The sequence below is a fragment of the Dermacentor silvarum genome, chromosome 1, assembly GCF_013339745.2.
Source record: "Dermacentor silvarum isolate Dsil-2018 chromosome 1, BIME_Dsil_1.4, whole genome shotgun sequence".
Taxonomy (NCBI): domain Eukaryota; kingdom Metazoa; phylum Arthropoda; class Arachnida; order Ixodida; family Ixodidae; genus Dermacentor; species Dermacentor silvarum.
Genome location: NC_051154.1, coordinates 287,599,938 through 287,627,041, shown reverse-complemented (window position 1 = coordinate 287,627,041; position 27,104 = coordinate 287,599,938). Strand labels below are relative to the sequence as shown.

At 50.5% G+C, this 27,104-nt stretch overlaps 2 protein-coding genes across 2 annotated transcripts in view; one reads left to right on the top strand and one right to left on the bottom strand.

Annotated features, from left to right (window-relative positions):
- The window catches only part of LOC119437195 (zinc finger CCHC domain-containing protein 24), a 280,965-nt gene that overhangs the window by 88,757 nt on the left and 165,104 nt on the right, over window positions 1-27,104 (top strand). The window lies entirely within an intron of this gene.
- The window catches only part of LOC119437194 (sodium-coupled monocarboxylate transporter 2), a 114,094-nt gene continuing 112,150 nt past the window's right edge, over window positions 25,161-27,104 (bottom strand). The window contains exons 13-15 of the mRNA XM_037704251.2: window positions 26,745-26,848; window positions 25,519-25,613; window positions 25,161-25,451 (exon numbers count right to left, since the gene is read on the bottom strand). Coding sequence (XP_037560179.1) covers window positions 25,356-25,451; window positions 25,519-25,613; window positions 26,745-26,848 — 295 coding nt within the window. The 3' untranslated portion in view covers window positions 25,161-25,355. The remainder of the gene's footprint in view (window positions 25,452-25,518; window positions 25,614-26,744; window positions 26,849-27,104) is intronic.

The following is a 27,104-nucleotide window of genomic DNA, read 5'->3' as shown; positions in this document are numbered from 1 at the left end:
CATAGATAATGTACCCTACGAGGACCTCAGGCCACACATTAGAAACAGAATCTGTATGCAATGGCAAGAAGAATGGAATGAAGCAGTTGAAAACAAAGTGCACACAATAAAGCCCATAATAGGAAGATATGCTACCGCGAAACGTGACAGATATAAAGAGTTTGCACTATGCAGGCTTAGGATAGGACACACACATGCAACGCATTCACATCTCTGAAACAGTTCTCCAGCACCACACTGTCCAAAATGTGGTGATCGACTGTCCGTTATTCATGTTCTAATCATGTGCAAAAGGCTAGAACCAGAAAGGAGACGTCACTTTCCAGACCTGTACAGAAACCAAATACCTCCGCTCCCGTCTTTCTTTCTCGGCGACTACCAAATGTTTTCACTAAAAAGAGTTTTTAAGTTTTTAGCGAGTGTAGGCTTCCTACGTGCAATTTCATATTCCCATTGATCTCAGCCTTGTCTCACGAGGAAATGGCTCAGCTTTTTTATCTCACATGTCAGGCACTACTCACTCCTTGCCCTGACAAGGACTGTTGCTGAGGCTGCGTGACTTTGTAAAGGTCATATGCATTGCCCATAATCATGAAATATAATCATTACTCACTTAATTTTAGGCCTTATACACCACTGTTTCTTCTCCTTCTCGAGTACTGCTTACTAACCTGTGTCGACCACCAACCCTATGTTTGGCGCTCTTTGGCGACCAGTTTCCGTTGAGCCATAAAAATCTACTACTAACTCGAGCGGGCTGACTAAGGACAAAAACATACCGGAGCAAATATTCGCAACAAGATGAGGCATGTGTCAGCTGCAGCTAAAGTCGAAAAAAGACTCACACATCGTAATAAATACACGGTGAAGATACTCAGCCAGCAAAACACTTAAGAAACGTCCACCTTTCACAAGCGCTGGGACTCAAGAGCATACAAGCAATGGACAGCTGTCGAGATAAGCAAGAGGCGTATTGTTGGAAAGAAAAGAATGGAAGAGATTGATACAACCCGTGTCGTTACAGGCATAGGTAACTATTGTACAATATGAAATTAAGATGCTTTAATGATGAAAAAAAAAAGATGGAGAGATTGGCAAAAAGCCAGACTGCGGTAGATAGTGTAAAGCCTGATTAAATCAAGCCGGCCAGATTTGTCGCCGCTCGGTTTCAAAGGGGATGTCAATAGAAATCATCATCATGCATGTACACTTGTCTCCAGCGTACCAGTAAACAGCTGTAATACGTTTGCGGGCAAGTTAAAGCTATGCAATGAGTTTCTCTCGTTTGATGGAATTGGAACGCAATATCCTGCGACTAAATGAGGCGCTATGCGCTGTCCCGTACGATGAAACACCTTTGGAAGAACTTGAATCGCCACCCGGCCCAGCTTGGCGCCAGAGTACGCCTATTGTTGGGGAGCCTCCATAAGCGCGGGACTCCGTCTCTTAGGGTGATATCTGCGCCAAATGTTGTTTACTTGCAGCAATAACGCCCAGAAAACCTTATAAGCCCCTATTTTGGACCGTGGTCATGGCTAGAAGTTAAGCGCATTCATACCTCATTTTTTTTTACTCGTTGACTTGCGCTCTTGTCGTGCGAATAATTAAATTTCTTTAAGATAATTTTATTGGAGTACTCGCAGTTAACCAGCATCCGCCTTCAATATACGTATTACCCGCTTTCTTTATTTGTATACATAAACTTTATTTCTTTACAAATTGTACGTCGCACGATACACTAAAGGAAATAAATTACGGAGCACGGGGGCGCACGCATGGTATAGCGCCATCTCACGTCAAGAACCAAAGTCCATAATTCGGGTCGCAGGGCCCCTTTAACTGCTTCCGCGGTATAAGAAATGTTGTCGCCCTCTATAGGAATGCGTCGTTGGTAAATTTATCCACGCGTTCTTATTCTGCGTGTTTTACCTAGCAAACGATTATTCTGCTTTGAGTTGAGGATGTACTTTTCTTTTTTCTTCTTTTTCTACGTTGCTACGGGATTCTTTTGAATGCGTATTCTTTTTCTTTATTTATTTCTTCATTATTTCTTTCTTTCTTTTCTCTTTCTTTTTTTCACCGCGAACCTATCCAGAAGTGGCGTGGCAGTACTTTTGAGCAAGCATAAAATTAAGACAAGCTGAACAGTACCGACTGGGATGCGTCTTTCGCCGGTAGGCCCTCCACAGCCTTGCAACGTATTGGACGACGTCCTCTCCTGTTACCGTCGCGAAGCCCAACGCATGCTCATGACTCCGTTTCCCGTACACGGTGGCGCCATATCGCCGCTGTTAGCCGTGTGGCGCCGCATAATGACTGAATGCCCAATGGGCATTGCGACAGCATGCAGCATGCTGCCACAGCGGACACCGTCATGCACACAACGTCGTCCTCGTTCGCTACAGCATTGCCTGTTGGGGCTTTCGACATACATGCTTTGGCGCCACCACGTTCAGAACCTGTGCGGGGCGCAAAACCCCACGAAAATTAGGGAGTTTGAGAATAGGGGCCTCAACAAAGAAGTAAACCGAGCATGCATGAGACGCGAATGGCGTTTTGGGTTTGCGTCGCGAACGCTATATTCGGATATAGGGCGCCCCAAAAGCTTTGCGTCATCGAACATGGTGGCACCCATCGAAGCGATCGATGGTTCTCGCCCACCACAAAATGTGACCTGGTTTCTCAGTAACTGGTAACGTTCGTGGCAAACAAGTGCTGAGGAACGCTATCGCTTTCCATCATATTATGTAGACGTGAAAGATTGAAATCAATGCTGTTTTCGGAATTGATTGTCAACCGAGAGCTCGTTAGCATAAAGGGCTATATGTTTTCGGCTGGCTTACTCTAACTTGGATTGCCTTGGTTGATGACGACAAGAGTCGTCGAAGCTACAAGCCTCTGAACGGCGTTCGGGACTGCACCCGAAAACGAAATACGGCGAGTGTTTCGTGCTACGATTTTTATGAGCGTGATATATTCTGATGACTTCATATTAACCAATCTCGTTCCTTTTTACGTATGTTTTTTTTTATTTCGATGCGTAAGGGCCGTGCACGCAATAACAACCTACGAGAGACAGAAAATAAAACGCAAAAAAAGAAAGAAAAAGCTATCCGCCCCGTTTCACGAACGACGCGTTCGTTTCGCGAGCACTGCGCTTGTAGAGCAATCTTTGTATGCTGTCGGAGTTGCAGGTGAGCATCGACAGTGCCGACATCTTCTGCCGATCGGGCTGCAACGGAAGCGGGGCAAGGAGAATGGGGGGCGAGTAAATTTGCTCCCCGCGCGAGCACGTCCGCTCGCTCATTCCCTCCTGCGGCCATATGACTCGGTGTCCAATAAATGTGCAGCTCAGTTCCCTTGTACCGAAAAAGTGTTGCTTCTTCGTGGTTCTGCTCGAAGGCCATGACCCACTCCCGCCTGGGCTTCCATGCCGGGAGCGTGTGCCGACGTTCCGTCATCTTCCTTACAAGGGCCCCGCGGAAATAAAGGAGCCATCCTGGCGACTTAGTTGTCCGGAAGAACGGTAGAAGGTGATACGGCTTGAGGCGCTGAACGTGAACGAGTTCACGGTTCGGACGTCGCCTGTCGGACGGTGGCGTGAGCGGCTCAACCAGGTAATTAACGGGTGATGTTCTTTTGAGACCGCGGTATGGCCCGTCGTACTTCGGGAGGAGTTTTGAAGCGAGCCCAGGCGTGTGGTGCGGCACTAACAACCAGACGAGGGCGCCCGGGAGAAAATTGGGAGTTGAGTTCCGGGCGTCGTGAACGGCTTTTTGACGGTTCTGGTCGTCTGAGGTGAATTGGCGGGCCAGCTGGCGACATTCTTTGGCGTGTCTGGCTGCTTCCAAGATCGGCAGGCATTCGGATGGGTCCCGCCGATAGGGCAGAATGGTGTCGATTGCGTGCGAAGGATGACGGCCGTAAAGAAGGTAAAAGGGTGAGAATCCGGTAGTGGCCTGAGTCGCGGTGTTGTAGGCGTAGGTGACAAACGGAAGAACTAGGTCCCAATTAGAGTGATCAGGTGAGACGTACATGGCGAGCATGTCACCAAGAGTTCGATTGAAGCGTTCCGTGGTACCGTTAGTCTGTGGGTGACAGGCAGTGCATTTACGATGAACAATAGCGCATGCAGCAAGCAGTTGTTCGATGACTTCAGATAAAAAGGTGCGGCCTCTGTCGCTTAAAAGTTCACGTGGACCCCCATGACGAAGGAGAAAACGGCGTAGTATTAAATTGGCGACCTCCTGCGCTGTAGCATTTGGTAGAGCAGCAGTCTCCGCATAACGTGTTAAGTGGTCTACCGCAACGATGATCCACCTGTTGCCGGTAGGAGTCAACGGAAGTGGCCCATAGAGATCTATGCCCACGCGATCAAAGGGTCGGGATGGGCTTTGCAAAGGCTGGAGTTCACCGGCGGAGTTGTGCGGTGGCGCTTTGCGGTGTTGGCACTCATGACAAGAGCGGACGAAGTGGCGGACGAAATTGTACATTCCCCGCCAGTAATAGCGGTGTCGAAGTCTTTCGTAGGTCTTGAAGACTCCCGCGTGGCCACACTGAGGGTCGACGTGGAACGAGGAGCAAATATCTGATCGCAAGGTTCGCGGAATGACGAGTAACCATGTGCGTCCCTCTGGGTCATAGTTGGGGCGATACAGCAGCTGGTCTCGAATCGCAATATGAGGAACTTGGCGCCGAAGCGTGCGTGACGCTGGAACTTTCGACGTATCCGAGAGAAGATCGAACAGAGATGCAGTCCAGGGATCATCACGCTGTGCAGCAGCGATAGTGTCAAAGTCCAGAGATGACAATGTGCACTCGCAGGAGGAGTCGTTACTGGCCTTCGGGGGAAGCGGTGATTGAGATAGCGCGTCAGCGTCGGAGTGCTTTCGCCCGGAACGGTAAACCGCGCGGATGTCATATTCCTGAATTCGCAATGCCCAGCGGGCAAGGCGGCCCGATGGGTCTTTTAGCGTCGACAGCCAACAGTGATCGACAGTGGTCGGTCACTACGTCAAAAGATCGGCCGTATAAATATGGGCGAAACTTGCCAAACGCCCACACAATGGCCAAACACTCCTTTTCTGTTACGCTGTAATTGGCCTTCGCCTTGGATAACGTGCGACTCGCTATGCGACGACGTATTCTGTGTGGCCAGGTTGACGTTGTGCCAACACAGCACCAAGGCCTACACCACTTGCGTCAGTATGAAGTTCGGTTGGCGCTTGAGGGTCAAAATGGCGAAGAATGGGTGGCGTCGTGAGAAGACGGCGCAAAGTTGTGAAGGCGTCATCACACTCTGGAGACCATGTTGGGAGATCTCTAGAGCCACCAAGGAGCTGCTTGCGAGGTGATATAATTGACGCAAAGTTTGGAACGAATCGCCGAAAGTAAGAACAGAGGCCGATGAGACTGCGTAGCTCTTTGATAGTGGTAGGTCTTGGGAACGCAGTAACAGCACGTAGCTTCCCGGGATCCGGGCGAATGCCCTCCATTGACACGACATGGCCTAAAATTGTGGGCTGACTAGCAGCAAATCGACATTTCTTCAGGTTAAGTTGCAACCCCGCGTTGGTCAAGCAAGTGAGTACGTTCTGGAGGCGGAGCAGGTGCGTTGCGAAATCAGGGGCGAACACCACAATGTCGTCAAGATCGCAAAGACAGATTTTCTATCTGAGGCCACGCAGAACATTATCCATAATTCTTTCGAACGTAGCAGGTGCGTTGCAAAGTCCGAAAGGCATGACGGTGAATTCATACAAGCCGTCTGGTGTAACAAATGCAGTTTTCGGGCGATCGGCCTCTGCCATCAGAACCTGCCAGTAGCCTGACCGCAAATCCAGCGAAGAAAAGAACTCGGCTCCCTGCAAACAGTCCAGAGCATCATCGATGCGTGGTAATGGGTAGACGTCCTTCAGTGTAATCTTGTTCAACCGTCGAAAATCAACACAGAAGCGGATGGAACCGTCTTTCTTCGTGACGAGTACCACGGGAGAGGCCCATGGGCTCTGTGAAGGTTGAATGATGGCCCGACGAAGCATGTCATCGACCTGTTCTGCAATGACGTGACGTTCCGTAGCGGACACGCGATATGGTCTTTATCGCAGCGGTGAGTGAGATCCAGTGTCGATGTGATGCTCGACTGTCGATGCACGGCCAAGAGATGCTTGCGCAACGTCGAAAGAACGGCGGAAGTGCTGAAGGATTGCGAGAAGTTGAGATCGCTGCGAATGTGTCAGATCGTCGGCGATGAATGGGCTGAACACATCTGTCCATGCTGAGTCGGCTACGGAAAGGGCACTCAGTTCATGAACGGCAGTAGAAGGCACTTCGTCGAGGACGGAGACAATTCGTGTCGAATCAACCGACACGACGTAACCAAGGCATTGGCGGCGGAGCAGTGATAGCGGCGATGAAAGATGGTTGTAAATGGGAATCGTGCTGACGACACCGGCGGCGAGGTCAAGAGCTGCAAAGGGCAAAGGAAGCGCTTTTCGGGTAACAAAGTGATGAGAGGGCATGAATAAGACCGTCCCGTCGGATATGGCACTACACGAAACTGGTACGAATGCTGAAGAGCACGGGGGAATACAGGTGTCTTCTTTCACGAGAAGTTTAGCGGCAGGATGAGCATCGACCGAGGCCAGGTGACCAAGGTGGCAAAGTTCAATCTCAGCCCGAGCGCAATTGATGATGGCATGGTGGCGTGAGAGAAAATCCTATCCTAGAATAACGGCGTGGGAGCACGATGAAAGAACTATGAACTCAATCGTGTATAAAACGTCCTGTATGGTTACACGGGCTGTACAAGCAGCGGTAGGGCGAATGGGTTGAGCACTTGCCGGTCGAAGTGACAATCCAGACAGAGACGTCGTCACTCTACCAAGCAAGCGGCAAAACCTTGCATCCGTAACTGAAATAGCGGCACCGGTATCGACGAGGGCGACTGTAGCGACATCTTCGACAAACACATCAATGACATTGGCAGGTAAAGGAGGAGGACTTCGGCATGGTGACACTTGCGCAGTTCTTGCCTCAGGAAATGCGTCGTCTAGTTTCCCTTTTCGTTAGAGAGGGGTCGCTGACGTATAGGGGAAAGCGATCGGCGACGTGGGGAGGGTGACCGGGAGCGTTCGAAGCGAGGACGGCGATCAGTCTGGGAGCGAGGTGGTCATGGATTGAAGGTCCGTAAGGCGCATTTGGATCGGGCGGCACATAGGACGTTCGTCGATCGTCATCGAACGCCTGCGATCGGCGGCGGCAGAACCTTGTGACGTGACCGGGATACCTACATGCAAAGCATATAGGGCGATTGTGCGGCGTACGCCACGGGTTAGCGACGGCAGTGCTGGCCCAGGGAACGGGAGGAGGAGGGTGGTGCACAGGCTGCTGGAAACGTGGTACGGGTGCACTGCGAGGGGCCATTGCAGCAACCGCGGCATAAGTTAACGGTGTAGCCACGGCATTCTGCTGGTGAACAGCTGGCAGTGCTTTCGTGACCTCTTCATGGATCACATTACGGAGAGGAGACGGCAAAGTGCTGGCAGACTCCGGAGTGATGGGCACCAGAGACAGCTGTCGCGTGACTTCTTTGCGGACCAAATCCTTGATTTGGGTTATCAGGGAGGCTTGTTCAAGGCTGGTGGTCAGGCTGCAGAGTGACGCCGCATTAAGTGTGGGATGTCGCCTTGTCAGAGCTCGCTGCTTACGCAATTCATCATAGCTCTGGCACAAGCTGATAACGTCGCCAACAGTGCGCGGGTCCTTGGCCAGAAGCCTCTGGAACGCGTCATCATCGATTCCCTTCATGACGTGCTTAATCTTTTGCGCTTCCGTCATGGCAGCGTTCACGCGCCTGCACCAATCGAGGACGTCTTCTATATAGCTGGTGAACGTCTCACCCGTGTCCTGTGCGTGTGTACGCAAACGCTGCTCGGCTCGGAGTATCCTGACGGCGGGTCGGTCAAATACTTCGGTAATCGACGTCTTGAACGCCGACAACGTTCGGATATCCCTCTCATGATTCCTGAACCAGAGACTGGCGACGCCCGCAAGATAGAAGGATACGTGAGCCAGCTTGTCCGAGTCATTCCATTTGTTGTGAACGCTCACCCGTTCTGACAGCCACCCGGTGACAGCCACTCTTCAACGTCGTTGTCGTCGGTTCCACTGAAGATAGGAGGTTCCCGCTGGCGAACGGTGCCAGCGTAAGGGACGGGTGACGATGGAACAGTCTGCTGGTCGGCGTCCGGCATGGCAGAGGGCAGCGTCCGTGAACGAAGTTCCAGGATGGTAGAGGGGAACGTTACCCAGCACGGCTCCACCACTTATAAAGGAGATTTATTGAGGTTCCTAGCGACAGCCGGTCGTAGGATGCACCGAGCACAGTCCCCTCGCTCGAGCTTCTGCTGCCCGCTTGATGCTGCCGATGCTGCTGACTCTGCGCCGACGTTCGTGATCTTCCTTACAATATTGACAAGTCGCTTGACCACCTGCAGCTGTGGAACTTGCAACACGGGTGCGTCAGCCACAGCACACCACTTACTATGGACATGTCCTGGCCTATTCTCACTGCGACGAATGTGCCTTGCTGGGTGTGATGTCAGGTTCCTCGGGAGTGAATAGTTTAAACTGAGGCAAAGCCTCAGTTCAGGAAAGACGAAGTCATTTTTTTTCAAAACAAACTTAATATTCAATGCAAGAAAAAATAGAAAAAAACACTAAACAGCACACAGAAAGTACCTAAAAACCAAAAGTACAATTAACCCCGTTAGTCCACGCGAGAACAGTCTCAATCTAAAACCAAGAAACAAAAATCATCGAGTCTTATCTACTCGGGCACTTGCGTTGACGGCAGTAGTGACGTGGCGCGCAGTGGCATACGAGGGACGCGTACGCGAACGCACGGTAGAGCCAACCCGGACGTCCGAGTCCAAGGTTGTCGGAGTCGAAGACCGACCAAGTTCGACCGCTGTAGCTGAGCGGCGCCCGTACTGATTCCCTGGCTCGCGGCTTCGCCCTGGCGCCTCTCGCCAGCGTCGTTCCAAGCCTCTGGTCACCCCCAGGTGACCTCTGCTCTCCGCACGGCGGCTCAGGAACAGCAACAGGAACTCCAGCAGGAACAGGCACGCCAGCAGGAACAGGAATGCCAACATGAACCGGAACGCCAGCAGGAACACGAACGCCGGCAGGAACACGAACGCCGGCAGCAGCAGCTGCCGCAGGAATAACTGAGCCTTACGCTCGGCGGATCTCTCCAGGGACAGCCGGGGTCGTGCTTGTTCTGTTGAGGCTCTCGGGTTCGGGTCTGGACCCCGACGACACCGACCTCGACACCAGCGATCTTTTCACCCCAGTCTCCGAGCGATCTCCACTTCGAGCATCCCAGTCTCCTCTCCTCTCTGCTCGTTCCTCGTACCACAGCCTGTGGTTTCGTGTCCACCACTGATTAGTCGATTCTCTTTCTCCCTCGTCCGGTCGCTCGTGCCACCGCCCGCCAACATCGTCGTCTTTGTCGGCGACTCAATGGAGTTTGGAGCAGATGCTCCTACGCAGTGCTTTGACGCTGTCCACTGACTCATGACAAAGAGTCCCCCCCCCCCCCCCCGCGATAAGTTTTTTTCCCTAAAAAAACGCGGTACAGAGTGAAGGGTATAGCGGCACATGTACAATAAAGTGGCAAAGCGACACATGCACAATAAACACACACAGTAAAATGGGTAGACTAGTTACGCTTTTAGTCTACTCAAAAAATCTGCGCCTGCATTCTCAGAACCTCAATAAAGATTTTCCATTCCATAGATTCGCGGAACCTTTTATGTGCTCTACCTTGAAAGAGTATTCTTGCATGACAACGCCTCCTATCCATTTGTCGGGCGCGTCAGAGCGGACTAGGAATTCCTTATTGATGTCCGGCGCCTTGGCGCTAGGTTTAGAAGCCAGCACGCTCTTAATAGTTTCAAGCGATGCTTCTCGATCGTTCCATAGTCCTTCTCTAGTCTTAAACCTAGGAATTGGATTATCCGTTTCTTCTTCTTTAAGCACAATGAATATCGATGCTTGGACTGTCTCTAATGGCTTGCGTTCTTCGTAGCGTTTCAACATATTGATGTGAAACAACTTCCTGCTGTTGCCAAGATCCAACCAATAGTTGAAGTCATTTTTCTTTCCCGTGACGACGAAGGGTCCCTTCCAGTGCATCAACAACTTATTATGCTTTGTTAGGAGCAGTAGCAATGCTCGCTCCCCAACCTTCAGCTGTCTGCGACAGCTCTTTCTGTCATAATATTTCTTTTGTGATGCTTGTGCCTTGGCAAGGTTTTCATGCGCTAGTTTTAGCGTTTTTTCCAATCGTTCCCTTACGTCCAGTACATATCCGTAAGTGGTCTTCGCTTCCTCATCGAGTTCATCTTTAGTCCACAGCTCCTTCAGGACGCTCAATGGCCCTCTTGCCTGATTACCATATATCAGTTCGAAGGGTGAGAACCCGAGACTTGTCTGCGGCACTTCTCTGTATGCGAAGAGAAGAGGCGCAAGGTATCGGTCCCACATCTTTGGTTGCTCTTGACATAGCTTGCGCAGCATTCTCTTTATAGTGCCGTTAAACCGTTCAACCAAACCGTTGCACATTGGATGGAAGGGAGTAGAGCGGAGGTGTTTGATCGCAAGCAGTTCATTCACTTCTTTCATTAAAGATGACGTAAAACAAGAAGCCTTATCGCACAGGATTTCTCGTGGAAACCCGATCCTAGAGAACATTTCTAACAGACCTTCAACTACTGTAGCTGAATCAATAGCCGCTAGTGGTACAGCGTCAGGGTACCTCGTGGCAAAGTCTACCAACGTTAAGATATAACGATTGCCTTTACTAGAAGTTGGCGACAAAGGACCTATGATGTCGACTGCCACTCGCTCGAATGGTGTATCGATGAGCGGCAAGCGACCGAGTGGAGCTTTGCCGAGTTTCCCTTTGGGAAACGTCCTTTGGCAGGAGTCGCAAGATCGAACATGTCTTTTGATATCTGCTTGAACGCCGGGCCAAATGAAAGCACCAAGTACTTTCTCCGTGGTCTTCTTAATTCCTCCATGTCCGGACAATGCATTTTCATGCGCGAGTACCAAAACTTGGCTACGAAGTTTCTTTGGGACCACCGCTTGTACCGTCTTCCCGGGGCAAAACTGGTAATCACGATACAAGATCCCTTTGTCCATGTAAAACGACTGTGCCGTTGATCCCGCGCCAGGAAACGTTTTGCCGACCTTCTTCCTGCAGACGTCTAAACTCGCATCTTGTTCTTGTTCCTTTTGGAACAGCTGCCTGGATACTTGAAGCAAGTCCAAGACGGTCGTGCACTGCTCAGTCGCGACTTTCGCTCCCACCATAACTGGGTTGTGCTTTTCTTCACAGTCCGTCCTTCTACTTCCAGGGAGGTTGCTGGCATTGCTAGGAGGCTTCCAGGCTGGGTCGGGATCTGTCGGGTCCCGTGATCCTGTAACATTCCCGACTATCACGTCGTATAGTGGGGTTCTCAAACATTTCACGATGGCAAGACCTGAAAATATGGCGAAGAGATGTGAACCTTCGCTTCCGGCACTTCAATGGTACTTCCATCAGCGAGCAGCAGCGTTGCCTTGGTGCCGATCATCGCGTCATCCGGGACAAGCGACCGGCGTACGACGAGACTGTTGCTGCCCGCGTCGCGTAGTACCGATACCGTTTTTCCATACACTTCTCCTGGCAAAACAGGTAAGTTGTAGAGTCCCGTCGGTTGATTTGGAGACACTTCTGTCGCGTCTTCCCTGTCAAACTCTTCTTTCTTGCATTGAACTTCGACAGGTGAAGAAAGACAAGCCGATGCTTCTTTTGCATTGTCACCTTTTCGTTTGCAGGACTGGGCGTCATGTCCCGTTTTTCGACAGTACCCGCAATAGGGCTGGTTGACCCTTACGCGGCAATCTGATGCTTTGTGTCCTGATTTGCCACAAACAAAACATTTTATGCTCGACCTCACAGTTTGACCACCGTCTTTTTCTTTGCTTTCATCTTGTTTCTCTCGGAAAACAAGCAAGTTGTTTTGTCGCTGGGCTTCCATGAAGTGGTCAGCCGCTTCTGCGATTTTCTCAACCGTCTGGCAGTTCCGCTCGCGAAGAAACAGTGAAAGACGATTATGGCACGAAAAGCTGTTCAGCTACTATTAAGTCCCGAACCGCGTCAAAAGATTTCCCCTGGACACTCATCTCTACCCATCTGTCGAAAAAACTGAAAAGCCTAGTAGCGTACTGCTTAGCAGTCTCATTATCGTAGGGCTTACTGCGACGAAATTCTACTCGATAGCCTTCGGCAGTACAACGAAAGCGCTGGAACAATGCCATTTTGAACTTGTCATAGTCCATCGACTCACCAGGCCACAAGCGGCCAAGCACTTTCAATGCTTCCCCATCCAGACACAAACTCAGTGCCGTGGCCCATTTCTCTTTAGGTCATTCCTGCCCATTGGCGACACGCTCAAATCTCTTTAGATAAGCGTCTAAGTCGTCTCGATTCTCATTAAACACTGGAATTAGGTTGTGAGGGTTCACAAACGATGAACGACTTCTTTCCGATTCGCGGCTAGGAGTTGCCAATTCTGTGCCACCTCCTGCCTCGGCTAACTTAAGGCGTAGCTCCAGTGCCCTCTGTTCAAGCTATAAACGCTGCTTGGTTGCCTCACGCTCCGCGAGCCGTTCCTCACGTGCTTTGGCAGCCTCCTCCTGCGCCCTGTCGGCTTTCTCATCTACCCACTTTCCCTATTCCGCGCCCTGCAGACCCATACGCTCGCCCAACGCCGTAAGCTCTGACAAACTCATCGCGATGACTACAAGGTAATGATAAGTGGAACAAATGGCTTTGTGTTGTCCTGTCCTAGCGGACGCCAATTTTGTGATGTCAGGTTCCTCGGGAGTGAATTGTTTAAACTGAGGCAAAGCCTCAGTTCAGGAAAGACGAAGCCATTTTTTTTTCAAAACAAACTGAATATTCAATGCAAGAAAAAGGAAAAAAACACTAAACAGCACACAGAAAGTACATAAAAACCAAAAGTACAATTAACCCCGTTAGTCCACGCGAGAAGAGTCTCAATCTAAAACCAAGAAACAAAAATCATCGAGTCTTATCTACTCGGGCACTTGCGTTGACGGCAGTAGTGACATGGCGGGCAGTGGCATACGAGGGACGCGTACGCGAACGCACGGTAGAGCCAACCCGGACGTCCGAGTCCAAGGTTGTCGAAGTCGAAGACCAACCAAGTCCGACCGCTGTAGCTGAGCGGCGCCCGTACTGGTTCCCTGGCTCGCGGCTTTGCCCTGGCGCCTCTCGCCAGCGTCGTTCCAGGCCTCTGGTCACCCCCAGGTGACCTCTGCTCTCCGCACGGCGGCTCAGGAACAGCAACAGGAACGCCAACAGGAACAGGCACGCCAGCAGGAACAGAAACGCCAACATGAACCGGAACGCCAACAGGAACAGCAACAGGAACAGGAACGCCAGCAGGAACACGAATGCCGGCAGCAGCTGCCGCAGGAATAACCGAGCCTTACGCTCGGCGGATCTCTCCAGGGACAGCCGGGGTCGTGCTGGTTCTGTTGAGGCTCTCGGGTTCGGGTCTGGACCCCGACGACACCGACCTCGACACCAGCGATCTTTTCACCCCTGTCTCCGAGCGATCTCCACTTCGAGCGTCCCAGTCTCCTCTCCTCTCTGCTCGTTCCTCGTACCACAGCCTATGGTTTCGTGTCCACCACTGATTGGTCGATTCTCTTTCTCCCTCGTCCGGTCGCTCGTGCCACCGCCCGCCAACATCGTCGTCTTTGTCGGCGACTCGATGGAGTTTGGAGCAGACGCTCCTACGCAGTGCTTTGACGCTGTCCACTCACTCATGACACTGGGCAATAGAGCTCAGTCGTCACACTAAACGACAGGATCCTTCTAAGAGGGACCCCTGAACACCGCAAAGCTATATATGACAGCTTGCTGATATACCTATAGTCGGTTACAACTTTAGAAGACAGGAGGAGGCCCCGCCCAGTCGATCGAAGCGCAGCAGCCAATTCCTCCGCGACTAAAGAAATAGTCCCACTCAAAAAATTGTGACTGCTTCTAAAACGCGTATTTGTCGGTATAAATAAGATTTGTGTATCTTGACGAGTGGTTTGGTAAAACTATCATGATGGAAATGCTACCGCACATGCCGGATCGCGAGAGAAAAATAACTCCGTGCCTTCTACAACGCTGTGCGTCGTCTGCTACAGAGCCAGATCGACGGCACCGGGCGTAGCAGCCGCTGGTTTAATAGTATAAGATTCATATATACTTTTTGTGTGTTTGTACAACCTTATTTTTTTAATGTGTTGGGCTTATTTGTAATTAACATTTTTTTTCCTTTTTTTTCGCGGTTGCGAACCTGCGATCTCGTGAGTTCGCGAACGATCGCGCGCGGCGTTCCGTGCCAGTTTTCCGCCATGGAGCCCAGCGAGGTGACATCGGAACGCGATCCTTTGTTGCCGAACGAGCCTTGTGTCGCCTCGATGACCACACCACCAAGGAGCCTCGGCAAGAACAAGAGCGGCCACATCCTGAACAGCGATTCACGCAACATGATCTTCCACTGCTACACGTTTTGGCGTAACAGGCAGCCTGAACGCAGCGTGGAGGACACGAGCAAGTTTGTCGCCGACATGCTTGGTGTAAGCGAAAGGACTGTGTTCAGGGTGAGGCAGGAAGTTGAAGCTTCGCATTTTTCGGGTGGCAAACTGACGACGCCCTCGCGAAAGCGCCCACGCAATGCAGAGAAGAGGAGACGCAGCGCGAAGTTTGACAGCTTCACGTTGTGCGCGCTGAAATCATGTGTGCACGATTTCTTTCGCCGCAACGAGATACCGACAGTCGAGAAGGTAACTACCGAGTTCTCGGAGCGTATGGAACTCCCATCACTAAGGCGGTGTACCGTGCGTCGCCTGCTTGCTGAGATCGGCTTCAAGCACGAAAAGAGAAGCCGCAACTCGCTGCTTATCGACCGGGATGACATCACCGATTGGCGGAATCGCTACCTCCGTGACGTGGAGCGCTACCGGGCGGAAGGCCGAAAGATCTTCTACCTGGACGAGACATGGGTGACGGCGGGACAGACTCGGTCGATCGTGTGGACAGACACCGTGGTGCAGAAGCGCGGACGCCTGTTCGCTCGAGCAAATGGCCTGACGACGGGTCTAAAACAACCTTCTGGGAAAGGTCAGCGCCTGATCGTGACGCACATCGGCAGCGAGGATGGTTTCGTCGACGGCTGCTTGGATATATTCTGAGGCCAAAAGACAGGCGACTACCACGAGGAAATGGATGGCAATCGCTTTGAGGGCTGGTTCAATGACGTTCTGCAGAAGTTGCCAGCTGGTAGCGTCATTGTTTTAGACAATGCACCTTACCATAGCTGGCGAGAAGATAAATTGCCAACGACGGCCTGGAAGAAGGAAAAGATACAGGAGTGGCTCACAAGCAAGAACATCACCTACGGTGAAATGATGATATAGAAGCAGCTGCTTGAGCTGGTGGCATCTGTAAAGTCACGCTTTCTGAGCTACATCGTAGACAACACAGCTGTAAGGGCCGGTTGCATTGTACTCAGGCTCCCGCCGTACCACTGCGAATTTAATCCCATTGAGCTTGTGTGGGCCAAGGTCAAAAATGGCATCGCAACTGCGGACAACAGAGACTTCAAGCTGTCCACGGCCGACGTCATCTTGAGGGAGAAAATCAAGCAGGTAACGGCGGAAGACTGGAGGAAGAGCATTCAGCATGTGATGGACTTGGAGGCAAAGTTCAGACTTGACACGTCTGGGAGTGAGCACATTCAACCCATCATCATCCAGCTGGGTGAAAATGACACTGAAGAAAGTAACTCCGACTGCGAGCTGTCTGGCATTGAGCCACTCGACGAAGCATAAACGCTTCTTATTAACAAATGAACAGCCCTTATTAGGGCTACCAAAATTTTGCCGGTGGGTTCGCAACAGACAACCATCCATTCCGTGACCTCTCAAATAAATAAGCAGTTCCATTTATGGCATATTTCTTATAATAGAAGCTCAATTCTGATAAGCAACGTCCTGCACACATTGTGCTCGATTTAAGAAGTGGCATAGAAACACATTTAAATGCTGGCATATCTGAACTGAAACACTATTGTTAACCATGATTATCGTTGGCGGGCTCAAAATGCTCATTCGGGCAGCCATTCATGTGGTTGCATTGTTTATTTTGTTATCTGGCTCACACAAGTAAAGCGATTAAGAGAACAAACATAAGACATCATTAGCTTAGTGAGGCCCAAAATGCTCATTCAGGCAGCCACCGTCGAGTTTGACGCACCCCATAGTGAAATAGCAGTAGTCAGAGCACGCTTGATGGTTCTGTTAGCAGTCTGCACTGGAAATAACAGTCATGTCATAGCGAGTGGTGGTGAAATAGAAGCAGACAACACCAAACTGACAGCCACTGTCAGCAGCTTGAATGCCAAAGCACATTCATGTGGTTGCATTGTTTATTTTGTTATCTGGCTCACACAAGTAATGCAATTAAGAGAACAAATATAAACCATCATTAGCTTAGAGGGGCCTAAACTGCTCATTCAGGCAGCCACCGTCGAGTTTGACGCGCCCCATAGTGAAATAGCATAAGTCAGAGCACGCTTGATGGTTCTGTTAGCAGTCTGCACTGTAAATCACAGTCATGTCATAGCGAGTGGTGGTGAAATAGCAGCAGACAACACCAAACTGACAGCCACTGTCAGCAGCTTGAATGCCAAAGCACATTCATGTGGTTGCATTGTTTATTTTGTTATCTGGCTCACACAAGTAATGCGATTATGAGAACAAATATAAAACATCATTAGCTTAGTGAGGCCCAAACTGCTCATTCAGGCAGCCACCGTCGAGTTTGACGCGCCCCATAGTGAAATAGCAGAAGTCAGAGCACGCTTGATGGTTCTGTTAGCAGTCTGCACTGTAAGTCACAGTCATGTCATAGCGAGTGGTGGTGAAATAGCAGTAGACAACACCAAACTGACAACCACTGTCAGCAGCTTGAATGCCAAAGCACATTCATGTGGTTGCATTGTTTATTTTGTTATCTGGCTCACACAAGTAAAGCGATTAAGAGAACAAATATAAGACATCATTAGCTTAGTGAGGCCGAAAATGATCATTCAGGCAGCCACCGTCGAGTTTGACGCACCCCATAGTGAAATAGCAGTAGTCAGAGCACGCTTGATGGTTCTGTTAGCAGTCTGCACTGGAAATCACAGTCATGTGATAGCGAGTGGTGGTGAAATAGCAGCAGACAACACCAAACTGACAACCACTGTCAGCAGCTTGAATGCCAAAGCACATTCATGTGGTTGCATTGTTTATTTTGTTATCTGGCTCACACAAGTAAAGCGATTAAGAGAACAAATATAAGACATCATTAGCTTAGTGAGGCCGAAAATGCTCATTCAGGCAGCCACCGTCGAGTTTGACGCACCCCATAGTGAAATAGCAGTAGTCAGAGCACGCTTGATGGTTCTGTTAGCAGTCTGCACTGGAAATCACGGTCATGTCATAGCGAGCGGTGGTGAAATAGCAGCAGACAACACCAAACTGACAGCCACTGTCAGCAGCTTGAATGCCAAAGCACATTCATGTGGTTGCATTGTTTATTTTGTTATCTGGCTCACACAAGTAATGCGATTATGAGAACAAATATAAAACATCATTAGCTTAGTGAGGCCCAAACTGCTCATTCAGGCAGCCATCGCCGAGTTTGACGCGCCCCATAGTGAAATTAGTCGGAGCACGCTTTATGGCTCCGTTAGCAGTCTGCACTAAAAATTGAAGTGTTGTCATTGCCAATTTTCAATTTATTAATCTGAATCGAGCAAGTAATGCGAATGCAAGCACAATTATTAACGTGATTAACTTTGCTAGCATTTTTGTCATATTTACGTACCGGAAAAAAGTTGTCGCAGTTTCACCTGAAAGGTGAAGCATCAATTGCGATAGCAAATTTGTAGAGAGCTATAAGGAGTAATGATATTAGCTTTATCAGCTGTATAAACTTGGACATGCAGCAGCACCGGCAACGCGCAGAACTGTTGTCGACGCCGTCGGCGTTTTGCCCGCGTTCGCTCAAAATGCGTGCGGCGTTGGTGACTGTTGCCGGAGCCTCTGATATAAATAGGCACTTGGGGCCGCAGCTAAACGTCGCCTCCCTTTCCTCCCCCTTCCCCCCTCCCCCACGGCCTCTCGCGCATCGGAAGAAGGCGCGTTTGCTCTACATATATGGTGATTGTAAAGGAGGAAAGAGACGCCTACTTCTGCAGCCCTTAAGGAAGCACGGCGCAGAACGCGCGTTTGTTCTCCGCCGTGCGTTCACTCCCCGTGAAAGAGCGCGTCCCTCGCGCCCTTTCACTCGCACATACAGCGTTCGGCGGCGCGCGGCGACGATTTCATCTCCATTGACGTCATACGGAACCTCACGGCGACGGCGACGGCGACGGCGACGGCGACGGCAACGGCGACGGCGACGCCGACGGCAGAAATCTGCTTTGGAGTGTCCATATAATTGCTATCGCAATAAAATGCACAGTAAAGTTGAACGTGTTTTAGTGAGTCACTTTGTTCATTACAAGCCGTAGGCAAAGTGACGGACAGATTCAGACAATGATATTGGGGAAGTAATAAATGGTGAAAGTTGCAAAAGCTCTCACAGCACTGCTTTGCTGGACTCCATTCACAAGAAAACTGCATTTGTAATGATGAAAGCGTCATGACAGGAAATGATACCCCACTGCACAATGTTATATATGTGTACCACTACATGTGACGGGCAGCAAAACCATCTGTTTATTAAGACTGAATGCAACAACATAGCAAGGTGCTGTTTCACAATATGGCCCCTTTTCATGTGCACTTCTGGTAAGCTACCGTATGCACTGATGCATAAACACATTAACAGGGGAAAGAGACGAAGTAACTGTGCAAGCCACGTGATGCTTTTATCATTTTGTATCTGTCAATGTTTCTGTTGTCACAGCTGATAGAACTTTCTTTGGTGCAAGTTGATTAATCACGTTGCAGCAACAGCAGAAGAAGCAAGGTCAGAATAGTAGGAGAAAACGAAGCAAGGTGGCAGACTGAGGTGGCAAGGTAGACAAGAGAGAATGGCTTTAATGACATCGAAGAGACCAGCCCTGATATTCACAGGACTTGGTGCTTTGAATGAGACGAGTTAATGGAATTGTCGAAAGTCGTGGCTGCAGCATGCTTGCAAGAACAAATGCAAAAATAAAAGGATAGAAATAGGAACAAATGCATACAAGCACGGAAGAACTCACATATTCACACACATGAACACAAACGCGAGCGCGAAAACTAAGATGTAAAATACAAAAAGGGCAAAATAACAAATATACACAAACACACAAGAAAACACGCACACACATTTAATGCAGACGCGAGTAGAACTATTAGGAGTCCGTTCACAAGCAGCTGTGCCTACTTTGTCGTACTTTTTTTTAATGTACACATTGGCTCTGTTGCCTTCACTGTCATAGGAAGTTTTTAGTAGCGACATATCACGACAAAGCGCAAAGCTGTGTGGTACAGCACAGCTTATGCGCGATTGTGTCACAGCAGGCTTTCTACAGCTGGCGCGTGCAGTGAGCGAAGAGTTCTAAGCTACACAGCGACGCGAATTCATGCCAAGCTCCCTTGCAACGGCACCAGTGTATCAGTCATAATTTTATATTAGCATTCAGGCTGACATTAAGGAAACAAACACTGCTTCCAAACGCCTGACCGTTAACAATCCAATTACATTCGTTCAAGCAGCGCGTGTTAGTCACTGATTGTTAGCATTGGTGGAAAGCAATCAATCGACGGTGCTACACAACACTCGAACGACGCTGCTAGACGCTCGGCTATCTTATCTGACACTGCTGCCAACGATCGCTCGTTTGCACGCTGAGCTGGCAGCAACGAATCTTTGCGTTGGAGGTTGCTTTCACAAATCTTTTCTGTTGAGAAACTCGCTGGTTGGTTTCATCCGCGCACGCTTTTCTCATTTATCCTGATAATTGTTTTGCTCCATCACTTCCCCACGTCCGACGAGAAACGCAGGGGCACAGTACACAAACACACCCGCCGCTCACAGTAGGTACCAGACTTTGGCGAACTCTCCTCGTCGTAACTTCACTTAGGAGCAAAACAAAACACCACGGAACAAACACGTACAATGTTTGTTTGCAGCGGTATGCCGCCGCGGGATCTTGTTTCCACACGAAGCGCAGCGCAGCGCCACCGATGTTCGCTGCAATCTTTCTTCGCCGGCTCACGGCTCAGAACAAACGCACGCGGCACAATTTGTGTATCTTAAGCTCACAATAATATTTCCGGCATGACAGACCACTCTGACGAAGGGAGACGCACAGAGCTGACGCGACTCGGCCCAGTTCGAAGCGAGGGCGGCCATGTTAGGCATGTTCTCCGTCGGCGGGGACACCGGCCGTCCGGCTCATGACGTCACCTGAAGTGCGCGCCTATTGGTGCCGGCTCGTATGCATCCGCCTTTGAGGGGCAAATGCCGCTGTCTTCTAAAGTTGTATCCGACTATAATAAGGAGCGAAACACTTAACATAATCTAGGCACCTCACCGGAAAAACCACTGGGGTTGCCTTTTAATATATGTAAATTTTTTATTTAATAAACGTCTTTGTCGCTCTCTCTTATCTTAAGAGATTTAATCTTAATTCCACGATATTGTGCGCGTGTGGCGAGGTGCGTTAGGGGGAGCTACATTATTTCAGTTCATGCCCGAGCACCGCGCACACTGTCGCCCAATTGTGCACGGCTTCCAACATCGAGACCGTGTCGCCTTACAAATATCCTATGTTTCTAGCGAGCAAGCGCTCACGGGTCTTGCTTCTGCAGCTGGTGCACGCTATCATAACATCTGGTTCCATCTACACCTACACCTTGCTCTTTCCCTGATGTGCACTAGCATTGCTTTGCATTCTACTTGGCTCTCTCTTCCTCTCTCCTGCTTCGCCTCCTCTCTCCTCTAATCTGTTTCACATTACTTGTTCATGTCTGTAATTCGTCATTCACTCTGCTTATGCCAACTAAGACGGGGCCCGCCCCGTGCCACACGGCATTAACTGCATGTCTCATCTTCATTACCTACCCTACCTCTCTCCCTCTTCTCCCTGCCCTCCTTCCTTTTTATCTCCCTCCTCATCGTCCTTACCCGCCTTCCCTGGCAGACCTTTGCGGCGTCCTACTAACGACGAACTCTTTCACACGCAGTGCTCTCTCTACCAGGTTGCACTGGGCACCTGCACCATGCACGTTTACAGGTCGCGCCCGTGATTCCCGTGTTCGGAAGCCACGGTCGACCCTGTAGTGCGGCGGTGGACCTTGTGGGAATCCTCGTGTCCCATAACCGCCGCACGGGCAGCGAACGTCGCGTCAAGCGCATGCGTGCCAGGGAGAGTTGGGAGAAGGGAAACTTTCCTTCCGCGGGCGGCGCGCGGGAATCGCAAGCGCTATCAGCGCCACCGGGTGGGTCACGTGAGATCCCGCTGATATCGCCCGGGTCTCTTTGGTCTCCAGCAAGCGGCGACGGCGGAAGTCTCCGCCGTCGCTCCCGTATTCCCGCACGTGGTTAGTCAACCGCGTTGTTGCCGCGGCAAACGCCGCGGTCCCCCGTATTCCCCAGTTGGTAAGTCGGAAGCCCTTCTTTACCTAGTGTATTATTTTCTCTTCGAGGGAACCCTCAGCGATGTCAACTATAGCTAGCTGGCCTGCTCGAAGTGTTAGTTGCAGTCGTAATAAATGCTTTCCGAGTGTACACGTGGTTGTCGTCTTTTGTTTCCTCGAGCTTGTACCGGACCGCGGTTGATGCGCAGGCATGCGCCAACCGCGGGGCTCGGTGTGTCGAGGCAGAGGGCCGTTGGCATCCCCCCATATCCCGACATTTTGGCGCCCAACGTGGGGCAAGCTCTTGGAAAACGGGACGACGATCGGTTCGGATGCGAGGAAGGCTTTGTCCGGACCAGCGTTAGGCCTCACCCAAAGGCGTGATTGCTAGCTAGGTTGGGCGTGTGCTTTCTTCTTGAGTGCGAGTTAACGCTGCACTAGTGTCACCGAACTCGTGTAGACGCTGAGATTTGCAGCGAGTTTTCTCTTAAGAGTACGCCCGAAGCTAGTGAGTGCAGCAGCCGACGCGGTGGTCGATTTTCCCTGTACATATGTAAATAGCCTTCTTTCTGTATCTTTGGCTCTGGGAGCTGGGCGCCGGAAACGCTGGCTAGGACGTCAGCGGGGCGCAGTCCCAGGAGTCTGCTCGGAAGCTGCGTGTTGAGCAGCGAGCGGGGACCACTTAGCTAGGCCTGCATCTCCTCGCGGCGGCTCATTGGAACCCTTTATGGGTCTTTTGTGGCATTGGTATCCGTCATGGACGCGATTAGGCTTAAGGCTCTGCGGAGCTGCCGGTCGCATGTTCGAAGACGACCATGCCGTGACATTTAGCGGGTGCAACCGGATTCGCTAGTTCTACTATACTCGCCCGAGCGGAGAAACCTCGTTCGAAATAGAAAGCTTATTTTGTTCAGATGAACTCAATATTTTGCGGGCGGAATAACCGAAATCTCGGGGGACCAGAGAGCGCTTTGTTCATACGAGCATCGCCCTTTTTCGCGCTGTATCGGACCGGGAAAATTCGGTCGAAGGGAATAATTTCATTCAAACGAACTGGATTGTTTTTTTTTCTCTCGTTACCACATAAAGCTATGCGGTAGACGGGTGGTTCAGCATCGTGTCAGACGGCCGACGCTGCGGCGGCCTCTACTGCCTTAATTCTAAGTGTTTGTGGAGTGCATTTGAGCGACTTTGCAGAACGAGTGAAGCCGTCATGACTTGCTATTGCTGCCATGGTCCACGTCCCTGCCTGCTGTCTGGCCCCTCCCTGTTCGCGGCCCGATGCAGCAGCACATGGCAGCCACAATGAGGGAGGCACACCATCATACACTCCCACGAGGATGCGTCGGTGCGAGGTTCATCGAGCCGGCGCGCGCGCCGCTTCGAGAAAGTCCTGACCCGCTGTTCCCGGGTGGACATTGCGGCGCGCATCTTGAAGGCAAGCCATCTTCAGCCCCGTCATCGTCAACCACTATGACGGCTGCCACATGTGGGCGGCCGCCACACAGGACTGTGCTGCCTATCAACGTGGATTCGGACATTTCCTGTTGGAGTTTACCATCGCATCTGCCCGGATACTTTGTCAATACGTCGTTCCAGCGATTTCTCTGCCGTAGGGCAATATTTAAGGGTGGAGGGATGTGGGAATCCTCGTGTCCCATAACCGCCGCACGGGCAGCGAACGTCGCGTCAAGCGCATGCGTGCCAGGGAGAGTTGGGAGAAGGGAAACTTTCCTTCCGCGGGCGGCGCGCGGGAATCGCAAGCGCTATCAGCGCCACCGGGTGGGTCACGTGAGATCCCGCTGATATCGCCCGGGTCTCTTTGGTCTCCAGCAAGCGGCGACGGCGGAAGTCTCCGCCGTCGCTCCCGTATTCCCGCACGTGGTTAGTCAACCGCGTTGTTGCCGCGGCAAACGCCGCGGTCCCCCGTATTCCCCAGTTGGTAAGTCGGAAGCCCTTCTTTACCTAGTGTATTATTTTCTCTTCGAGGGAACCCTCAGCGATGTCAACTATAGCTAGCTGGCCTGCTCGAAGTGTTAGTTGCAGTCGTAATAAATGCTTTCCGAGTGTACACGTGGTTGTCGTCTTTTGTTTCCTCGAGCTTGTACCGGACCGCGGTTGATGCGCAGGCATGCGCCAACCGCGGGGCTCGGTGTGTCGAGGCAGAGGGCCGTTGGCATCCCCCCATATCCCGACAACCTTGACACCGAGAGAGCGCTCTCCAACCGGCCTCTTGTGCTGGAGCTTGCCACTCCTCAACCCGGTCATGTTTCAATAAACGCGCAGATCGTGTTGAGTGCGGGTCACTGCCGAATGCAAGAATTCTGATCTTCCTCTAGAGCTTGCCACCCGGTTCCCACGCACTGCCCTTTCCATTTTCCTGTTCTTCGATTCTTTTCCAATGCGTTTCCAGTCGTAGGCTTAGGCTCCGAACGAATTGTTTTTAGGGGCGAAGCTCCTTATGGTCGAGCCTTGTCCCTCGTCGCGCCGTCTTAGCCACGCTAGTACTCGCCGCTCCCGCTAGAGGCGCAGCTGTGCTCTCTTTCTCTCTTGTTCCCGACGCACGCTCTCTCTCTTTCTCGTCCGTAGCGAGGGGCGCTGCGGTGCACAAGGGCTTTCGTTTCTCTTTCTCTCTCGTTCCCGACGCGCGCTCTCTCTCTCGTCCGTAGATAGGGGCGCTGCGGTGCACAAGAGCGTTCGTTGCCGACGCGCGCTTTCTTTCTCTCTCGTCCGTAGCTCTGGTTTACCCGAATGATCCCCCGGTGCTTCGCCCACTCATCATCATTCACGTCGTGAATATGCGGTGATTTTTTTTGTCTTCTAATGGCTTCTCTCACAATTTTTGGGGGGGGGGGTTATTGAGAATGATAACCACTTTTCTTTTACGTTTGCATTTGGCTCTTTTTGCCCGCTATATCGTATGGTGGTGCGTTATATCTTATTTCTTTCTTCTCTTTCCTATCTTTCGTTTCTAAGTTTTTCTCCTCCTTTCTGAAGAGTAGGCAGGCGTTGTGCCCCTCCTGGTGACAATTGCCAGCCTCGCTCCTCGCTTTCTCTTTCCTGTGTATATGTTTACAAATCAAATAATAATAATAATAATAATAATATTTCCCGGCGGACAAAACTAAGCTATAAGGCCAAATCAAAACGCACCAAGCGTTTCAACGCGCTCGCTTGCCCGCGAGGAGTTCCTAACTCGAAGGACCACGTTCAATTGGACATTGTTTGCTTTCGCATTCACAACTCATAAGAAGTGCTTAGGTGTCCTTGGAGTTTTTGTTGGCTGGTGAAAGATATAGAATATAGAAACAAAAATTATCAGACCCTCTTTCTTCTCCATCCACTACCACATAAACAAAGATGATGTTGCTCAAGAAAACAAAGAATAAGAATCAGTGAGTTTGGAGTGCCAAAGTTCAAGTTGCTCCCCATTTATTCCAGCTACTTTCTACGGACAACGCGCACAGTAGGAAGTCGCGTAACGTGCTGAATTATATTGTTATTGTTACACGTTAAAAACAGAGAAGGTCACCCATATGTGGCCTGTGTGACATGACAGAGTGCGAATCGTGTTGTACTGTGAAGCTTCGTTTCTATACAAAGCTCTCGTTGCCAAGTAGTGTCAAGGTCGTTTTCGTGTCCGACGTTGAGTCGTCGAACTCTTGAGGTGGCGCCTCGGAGGTCTTTGTCTGCAACAAATAGCAGTAGTATGTGTGTAAGCGTCTCCATTGCACGTAGAGCGTTTTTTCCACCCACCTTTTCGTATCGAGGTAGCAGGCCCAATTTCCTCCATAAAGAGACAAAGATGTCACTTGTCAACCTTGTGTGGCTCTCCTTTACTTCCCTACCACCTGAAAGATACAAGGAAAGGAAAACGAGCCTTACTTAAAATAATAGTATTACCTCTGAGAGTCACCCACATCTCCTTACGTAAACTTAATGATAAATGAAGAAAACTGTTTTGACAATTGCGTGACAGAGAGAGAGAAGTAAAATGGAGGAGGGAGGAGTAAGGAAGTTAACCGGAAGAGAAACATCTGGTTTGCTACCTTACACTGGCAAGAGGGGCATGGGGAGGTAGAAAGATGTAAAGGGAAGCGCAGAAGGGAAGCACATGCACGAAAGAGAGCATAGGAGGGCTATAGTCGTCTAAATAAGTCACTTCAACGTAGGAAACTCAGTAGCGCCTTCATTGCCTTCTGTTGCGATGACCGTGTATAGTGCCGCATTCCAGGATCGTCTCCTCTGAAAGCGCCTGGTCGTTGAGAAGTATCGAGAGACCGCCTCTGGGTGCTGTAGCGAGGACAATGGTAGACAACGTGCTCGATGGTTACCCCGCGCTGCGGCAACCGTCGCAGTCATCATTATGGGTAATATCGATGCGTCGAACAAGGGAGTTCATAAAACCTACTCCAAGCCACATTCGGCAGAAAACAGTTCGGCTTAGTCCAGGTCAGAGACGAAGTCCGAGAGACTGGTCCAGGCCATACAGACGCGTGTGCTGTGCTCTCGGTGTGTTCCAGATGGACCGTGTGGCATCAGACAGGAGTATGCACATCTTTGTTGCAGCATCTGCTCTTGACAGCGGGATGGTTTCGTGCATGCCATATTTATGGGCACACCTAGCAGCTTTATCGGCTTGATTGTTTATTGAATGATACTTAGGAAATGCTGGCGCATTTAAACGATGCCGGCTACTGCTTTTCAGATAAAACGGAGACATACTAACAGTGACATAAAGCCGGCATTGAAGAAAGGGAAAGCTTACAAGAACGAGAAAGGCAGACTTGAAGTCAGGGGACAAATGCTTTAAACACAGCTCACAAGAGAGATAGCATAAAACATACCCAAACGTACGTATAGTCAGCTTACATAAAAGCAGGAAAAACAACTCACGAAAGCGGTCACATAAGGCACGCTACACTGTAAAGTCAGCTCTCATAGAGCCGTGACCTACCCTCACTCCAAATAAACGTGCGTACCTGTTAGCAGGCTGACGACCAGACCAATGAGTATAGTGAGTACCGCAGAAGCCAAGACTCCCCAGTTTGACGAGAACCTATACAACGGGAAGACATCGGCGTTCCTGTAACGAGAGACATTCAATTCATGAAACCCTTTCCGGCAGCAGTGGTACTTTTCGTTGCGACCTCGCATACAATTAACTCCTAACGCAACGGGTATTCGCATTTCATGATTAAGGGCCGAAAATGGCGTTATACTCACTATTTCATAAGAGTCGTCATACGCGAAAGAGAGTTAAAAAAATTACTCCATCTCCCGCTAAAGGGATCCATGTGTGGATGCGAAGCAGCGGGGAGATGGTTAGCTTGAGCGGGAGA